The 8,555-nt window shown below is 28.0% G+C and overlaps 1 protein-coding gene across 1 annotated transcript; it reads right to left on the reverse strand.

The window, feature by feature from the left end:
- Nucleotides 1–1,072: 1,072 nt before the first annotated feature.
- On the reverse strand, nt 1,073–5,368 carry LOC114170108 (MLP-like protein 43). The gene is made up of 2 exons (XM_028055595.2): nt 5,145–5,368; nt 1,073–1,486 (listed from the first exon to the last, which is right to left on the reverse strand). Exons 1-2 carry the CDS (start codon nt 5,329–5,331, stop codon nt 1,215–1,217), a joined length of 459 nt encoding a protein of 152 aa, XP_027911396.1. The 5' UTR covers nt 5,332–5,368; the 3' UTR covers nt 1,073–1,214.
- Between the last annotated feature and the right edge of the window lie 3,187 nt (nt 5,369–8,555).

Below are 8,555 nucleotides of genomic sequence, written 5' to 3' on the forward strand. Positions count from 1 at the left end.
ATCTTTTTTTTAATATCCACTAATATCTACGGATATTTATAAAAAAACTAAAATATTTAACAACATATTTTAAACATAAATTCAAATAAAATATAGTATATAACATTCATAAATTTCAAACAAAGTCCAAATAATCCATTTAAGTAGTGTTGAATGACAGTTTTACGAGATGAAATTTTTCTTCGAATCAAATGATAAAAAATAATCCATTCAAAATCAATATTTTAATATTTTAATCATGTTTTCTTAATTTAAATTGTAGTATAGCAGATACGGGTATTCATGAGTATGAATATTATCATGCCCATACCTGTCCCGTTAACATGCGAATGCAGGTATAAAAAATACGTGTACCCGTTATCTGTGGGTAGGGATGGCAAAAATACCCGCGCCCGTGGATATCCGCGGATAAAATCTGCGACGGATAGTTACTACTCGCAGGTATTTATTACCCGCAGGTAGCGGGTAGCGAATATTTTAATACCCGCTTATAAACGGGTCGGGTACGGGTATCATACTATTCGTACCCGCGGGTACCCGTTACCCGCAAAAAAATAAAAATAAAATTTAATTTATATTTTATTAAGTTAAATTTAATTAAAATTAAAATTAACAATATATTTTATTATATCAAATTTAATTATAATTATAATTATAATTTATTTTATTTTAATTTATATTTTATTTTTATAATTTTATATTAAAAAATTTATAAAATACATATTTTTTAAAATATTTATGGGTATCGGGTATCCACGGGTACCCGCGGGTTTTAAAAATATCCATGGGTATTTTTTAAACGGATACCCGGCGAGTAAACGGGCGGGTAACGGACGGATTTTTTTTGCGGGTCGAGTTGCGGGTAGGCACTATCCATGCCCGACCCGACCTGTTGCCATTCCTATCCGTGGGTATCCATTTATAATATTCATTTTCTACCCGTTGCGGGCTTTATCTGTTGATTGTCTAACGATACAAATTGTTTTTACATCTCGTTCCTAATAATCTAAAGATATAAGATTGATTTAATGGATTTAGAAGAAAAGGTGAGAGAACAATCCACAAACACTAATTAACATGCATATCCAAATTTATTCTCTTCATACAAAAGACCTATATGATAAGAACACTTCTCCTCCAACATCATTACAAGACAACCATTATTTTAAGGGCAAGTAACTCCATTATTCATTCTCTTACTTTCCTTCTTGCGGCTATGCCTTCAGAAGATGACCATCGATGTCTCTTGTAGATTTGTGCAGGTACTCGAGGTAGCCATAAGGAGGATCAACTTCTTCACCAAGCCTTTCATATTCAATGGTCCATTTTACGATAGCACCACCATTCTCCTTATCAATGGCTTCAAATATGGCCTTGAAACCCTTAAACCTGTGCTCGATGTCTTCACCGAATACCTTGTAGGTGATTGTTTTCTTCTCTTCGTCAACGGATTCAATACTCTCATGACATGTTGTAACCTTACCATCTGTTCTTTCACAAACAATTAATACCAGTAAAGAATCATTGTATAAGAATCGTACAATGAAAAATAATTCATTTATACATAACATTTTTTTTTTCAATTATAAATATTTTAGCTTTAGTTCATGTCTTTAAAAAACTCAGAATTTCACTTTATTCTTGTTACAAACATTTAATACAATTTAAAATATAAATAAATTGTCCTAAGGTTACTAATGTTTTTAAGGACTACAAATTTTATGGATAAATAATATTTATGGATTAACAATTTTTAATCATATTACAAATTACTATTTTATTTTATCAGGTTTATCACAATTTAGTTCTATTTTACTTCCTTTCACCTATAAATACAATCCATTCCATGAGGCAAATACACAACAAAAACAATAACTTATATAAAATTATTTTGAGTCTTGTATATTGTCTTCTACAATATTGATCTTCATAAGTTCAGAGATCTTTCACTACACTCGGTTTATCTAACGATTTGTTGTGTTTTGAGAGAGGAACACATTTTGTTCTGTGTAACCAGGGTGTTTTCTCTTTAAGGGTAGCATTCTGCGTGTCTCAATTTACGCTCTTTCTAATCCTTTCTTTATTTATAAATTGTATCTTATATTCTTATTTTTTTCGTTATAAGAATTACTTGGCTTGATCAATCTCTTTTTATCCTTATTTGTGTCTTGTTGTTTTTTATTTTATTTTTTTTAACATTCTTAGAGAAGAAAGTTCTATTAAATTTATTTTCATTACTCCTTTTTATTGAAAAAGGCAGAGATAATACTATGTATTCATGGATATGATTAAGTCACTACCAAGTCTAAAATAAATTATGTGTAAAAATGTTCCTGTCGATAACAACAAATGAAATTGTGGGACGCTAGATTAGGTCACATAAATTTAAATTCTATTAGATGAATGGTATCTCTTAATCGTATTGCTAAATCTTCTATTGATTTAAAGCTCACATGTGAAATATGTGTTCAATCAAAACAAACAAGAAAGTTTTTCTATACACACATGAAAAAAAAAACTAATTTACTTGAATTAAATGGGTAACTAAAAGAAAAAAACAATAATTTTATTTGATATGGTAAATATTATGCTATAAGTTCTGTCTTGACTAAAATTATGAGATGAAACTTTATATTTTGATTGTCATATTCTCGAAAGAGGTCCTTATAAAATTTGTGATAAAACTCATTATAAGTTATAGAAGAAAAGAGAACAACATTTAAAATATTCCAAAGTGTGAGGGTCTCTTACAAATGTTAATATACCTCTTACTAAGAAAAGAAAAATTAATGATTGAAATTTCTTACAATACTATTATGGAATCTAGAGATGTCTCCTTTAAAGGATATATTGACTAAATCTGTTTCTAATACATCTAATATTGTTTTGCCTTTATAATGATAATATTATTTGTGATTCTTCTAGTTATGATATTGAATATGTGAAATTTCTTGAGATTGTTGAAGGGTATACTATAATACAAATTGGATTTTGATTTTAATGACACAAAAATCAACTACCAGTTATGTTTTTTCATTGGGTGGAGTTGTAGTATCATGGAAACCGGCTAAACAAATTGTTGTTTCTTGATCTACTAGAGAAACAAATGTGCATTATTATGCTTACTTTTTAAAATACATTTTAATAAACCAAATGATAATTATTATTGGAATATGAGTCACAAACCATCCTTTGAAGATTTACCTAGTTAGCGTGATGTGGGTCCGTCATTGTGAGATATGTGCAAGTCTTTAAGTGACGCTCATGAAATGAGATACATGCACAAGAGTGTAACATGCTACCATTGATTAGAACCTAATCTGAACATCAATATTGTATGTGTTGCTTACTAAAACCTAGTTAAGTTTCTGCATTTTCTAGGGTGGAAGATGGAAGTTTATAGGTGTATGGATCAAACTTGGAATGTTCCTTATGATGAAATACAATATTTTGTTTTAAAAGATTCTATATATTTTTTTTTAATTTTGTGGGGATTGTTAGAAACAATTAATATAATTTTAAAATAAAAAAAAATTATCCTATTGTTGCATACATGTTTATTCAATCATATAACTTTATTACAAATTACTATTTTATTCAATCATGTTTACTACAATTTAATCATATTTTACTCTCTTCTATGTATACATGCTACCTATTTTCACGAGGAAGTACACAACAAAAGCAACAACTTATATAAAACACTCATTTTAGTCTTTTGTCTTATATTTCTTTTAACACATTGGTGCTCGTAATAAGGTTCAGATATCTTTTATTGTACTCAATCAATCTCACAAGTTATTGTATCTTAGGAATACATATACACATTCTACGTGCCTCAATCCACACTCCTTCCAATTCTTTCTTTATTTTCAATTTTTATCTTATATTGTTATTGTTTGTGATAAGAATCGCTTGACATTATCTACTTTTATCTCTATTTTATTACTGGTTTTTTTATTATTATGATTATTATTATTATTATTTATATTGATTTTTTTTCTAACAATTCTAAAAGATTAGGTGAATAGTCGATTTGATATGGCAGGTATGGACTATTTCGTTTTTATTACAATAAAAAAAACACTTTTTCAAATACGGTTATGGTTATGTTAGATATTTTTATAAACTTTATATCTCAACTATGTTGATACCTTAATTATTTGTCATCACGAAAAAAAAAACTTAATACAAAAACTTTAGTTTTGATAGTTTCGTTTTAACTTGTTAATGATCGAGTACATCTATGAAAGGAAAAATTATTTAAGCATGAAGTTAGTCTTTTAACCCATGTTTTTTTTATATATATTTAATATCCTTAGTAGGTCCTCTCACGTTAGTTTTATATAACATAAACTATTTCTTAAATAAACACACATGATAATTATTGAACATCAAACACATACTCAACTACCTTAACTATTAACAAAACTAACAAAATTAAAGATGTACTAAAATTGTTATGTTTTTTTTCTTATTATACTAAAAAACCATATTAATATTTGTTGTATTTAACCAACTATTTGTCCCAAACAAAAAGTTGAATACATTAGTATTCAAATAAGTTTAAACTCATATTCTAAAATAATATATAATACATCGTGCACAAATATTACGTACCTTATAATGTAGGATTTAGGGTGTAAGGCTTACACTAGCAACAATTAACCTTTTAAAGCTTAAGAGATAAAAATCATTCCAATAGAGTTAATCAAGAGTGGTAGATCAAGTTTATGTCCCAAAACTCAAGTTTTTTTCTTTCTCTTCCTTCTTTGTTTTTTTTATTTGGGTTGGGATAATCATATTACTCCTATTAATATATTTGTTCTTGTTGATAAAAAAAAAAAAAAGATGTTTTGAGGATTTCCATGCTCAATTAATGATTTTTTTTAAAGTATTTTTTTTGTCCATTTCTAAGTTCCTTCATTGTTTGAATTTTACAAGTTTTGTGTTAATAGAATTTTTTTTATAGATTTTATATATGGATTAGAATAATCCAATTGTTTATTTATTTATATTTATTTACTGATAAAAATTATATATTTACAGATGTAAGTAAAAATCTGAGGGAATTAGTTATAATATAGAAGTGTATTAAAAGTGAGGGAGAGAATGATGTGTAGAGTTATTAGAAGTTTTTGTACCTATGACATAAGTCCAGTGCTTGATGGAGTCATTGTGATGCCAATCTTTACCATGGTGCAGCCTGCTTCCATGAATTGTATCAGTTAGGTTTTGAACATGATGGAGTTGCGTTGCGAAGAGGTTGAACCACTTTTCAGCAGTTGCATGAACCCCAATTTCAGTGATGATTTTGCCAGAAAGTGTCATGGTGAGATTAAGAAAGAAATGGAAAGAAGATGAAAAAGATGGTGAGAATAATGCGAGACCATATTCCACTTATATAGAACTTAGTTTACCCATTCCTCAACACTAGTTAAAATGTGGGGTCTTTAATTTACCTACTCATCAATTAAATTGTGGGTCCCAATATTAATTCAACTTAATTATTAATTTTAAATGTGGGGTTAACATCTGCTATATTGTCTACTCTATAGGTTGAAAGGAGGAGTTTGCTTAACTCCAACGAAGATATTTTTGATGATTTTGATGATGTTCAAAGTTATACAAACATGTGTATCACTGATTTAGGTTCAGTCCTGAATTTAATCTTTTACATTAGGTGTTGTATATATAAAATTACATGTAAAACAAGTTTGAATTGAATTAAATCAGTTATCAAATTTTTGAATATGTCAAAAGCAGAACTCGTAAATGGATTAAATACTTAACTAATAGATTATATGAAGGCACTGCACTGATGCAATGAAAATACACTCACAATAATCTATTAGATAAATACCTAATCCATTAATTACTGCAGCAGAACTCTGGTATAAAAATAGTTTTGAAATCAGTTTTAAAACAAAGAAAAAAATAATTGAATTACAGAATAACGGATTGAGAGATTTCTTTTCTGGGATCAAGAGTCACAAAGTTCTTGTGCTTTCTTGGGAGATCATTCAATTGGACATTCAAGAAGATTGATAGTGGATTCAACATTGGTGGATCAAGCTTGGATCTAGGATCAAGTGATAAATCTGTACATCATTAGGTGTATTCATTCCTTGCTCCTTTTTTATTGTATTTCTGTTTACAGTTGATTCACTGTATAAAATGAAGGTCTAGATGCAATTGTGTGGATGCATTGCTTCTAGGGGGAGTTTTTGATTTGTAGATCAAGCTCCTTAGTCTTTAGGGTCTTGAATTATATAGATGCTCTTGTAATTCTTGTAATTGTACTGATTTAGTGGAATCATCCTAAGTGGGTTGCTTAGTAGAAAACTGGACGTAGATTTATCTTGAATCGAACCAGTATAAAAATTGTTGTGTTCTTTGTTTCTCTCATCTTTTATACCTTTCCTAATTGCTTTAATCATACCATTAATATAAAACTGCAAAACTAGTTTTTTGAGGGTTATAAAGATGAAAGAAACTTTCAAGATTCATTTAAATTAGTAAAAGTTTGAATAACCCATTCAATCCCCTCTTGGTGGATATATTAGACAAATCTGATTTAAGAGTGCATTCTATTTCTTGATGTCGCCAGCTTTTCTATATCTCATCATGATGTTAAGTTATTTAAGTTTATTACTGTTTATTACAAAGAAAACGGACTTTTCATAATAGTGAAAACGTATATTCTTTTCTTATCTTCAAGACAATGTTTTGCCTTGTCTGGTGAAAGGTAGTATTTTGGCCGGTGATGCTTTGTGAAGTAAATCTACAATAGCATGCTATCCAAATTTTAGAGTGTTACTTTTGTTATATATACACTTCTCAAGTTAGGATGGACAAAATATTAAGATTTATAATTCAAATCCATAATATTATTTTATGTCCATTTAAATAAATTTCTCTAAATCTAAATTCATATTTTTGGATTTTAACTTCAATTCACTTAGATTTAAATTGGATATATTTTTTTTTAATTTTGAAAATCTAAAATCAAATCAAGATGTATCACTAATGCAAAAAGAATATTTAATTGTCTAATATGATTTTAAGAAAAACAGAACCTTTAAAATAACAGTGACATTTTTTGAAATTATTGACAATGTATAAGCATTGGTGTGAAATAATCGAAGTCTATACTCTAATTGTGCTTTCTGAATGGGCCAATCCGGTATGTAGTATCAGACATGGAAACCATCCTGGATTGGTCGATCTGGTATGCACTTGTGATTTTGGATTGGGTAATCCATAATGCATATCCGAATTCAACACTGTATTCTGGATTAGCTAATCAGGTAATCAAAAATTGAGTACCAGAGTGGACAATCTGAAATGTAGTATCAAATTTGAGAATATATTCCGAAATAGCCAATCCATAATTTGCATATGCATACAAGATTGATCAATCTGAAATAGACTCTCGAGTTCGATACAACATTCCAAACTAGACATTCTAGAATTTTTCAACTTAAAACTTTCATATTCATCAACCTGGTATACACTCTCAGATTTAGCAGTGCATTCCAGATTACCAATTTGACATTTTAAACACGTTTCTCAGCTAACATTGGAGCGGAAACATATCAAACAGTATAAACAACTCAAATGTTATCATAAAATATATTTGAAATGTCAAATAAACTTAACAAAATTTGATTAAAAGAACTAAATCCACACACTAGTTAAAGGACTAAATCGGGTCAAAGTTTCAAAGAAAAATTAATTTTGATTTTTATTGAAAGTTTAGGATCCAAAAATATATTTAATCTTGTTTTATTATTGATTTGTTTAGGGTGTTTATTTATTTGTTTTGCACTCCAATATATAATAACCTAACTATCCTGATCATTTTCTTTTTGTTTTGGGCTTTATTACTTGGATTTGTTTCTGAATGATGCACTCTGCACACCCACATTTCATTTAATTTCTGTTTTAGGTTGGGCCATTTTATTACTCCTTTTTACACACTACATTCTACGCCTGCACTCATATTTTGATTATTTTAATTTGTAATTTAAAGTTTAATTTTTGTAACACACATTTCATTAATTATTTTTTACATCTTATATTTATAATAAAAATGTCTTCCTAAAGAAAAGAATAAAAATAATAAAATAATAATCATTAAAATAAAAATATAAAAACGTCATTTTTTAAAGAAGGAAAATATTTTTTCTTCTTTAGTGTTTTAAGTATAACTACTCGTATCATCGTCTGAGTCGTATTAGTATTAAGAATTTCTTTTTCAAATAAGTAAAATAATCATTGTAAAGGAATTAGTACTCATGTGACCGTCTACGTAATAGTTAATATCTTTCTTCTTTCAAACTTTCAAATACGTTTTTTAAAAGTATATTTTAAAAGTATACTCGTGTGACTGCATACATTATCTTAGTATTTAATACATTTTTTTCCCAACAATTCAAATATATATATATATATATAAAGCTTTAAATAAATAAAAAAGTTGATATTTTAAACAAAAAAAAAGTCTTAGAGGTGAGTGATCACTGATTTTTTATTTTGAATGAAAATGTATA

Source organism: Vigna unguiculata, chromosome 11 (genome assembly GCF_037176805.1).
Source record: "Vigna unguiculata cultivar grain cowpea cultivar isolate G323 ecotype 2 chromosome 11, ASM3717680v1, whole genome shotgun sequence".
In the NCBI taxonomy this organism is placed as follows: Eukaryota; Viridiplantae; Streptophyta; class Magnoliopsida; order Fabales; family Fabaceae; genus Vigna; species Vigna unguiculata.

Coding starts and splice junctions, on each gene's coding strand:
- LOC114170108 (XM_028055595.2), bottom strand. CDS start 5,331: ATGACACTTTCTGGCAAAATCATCACTGAAATTGGGGTTCATGCAACT. Junction 1,487..5,144: donor GCACTGGACTTATGTCATAG/GTACAAAAACTT, acceptor GTGAAAGAACAG/ATGGTAAGGTTACAACATGT.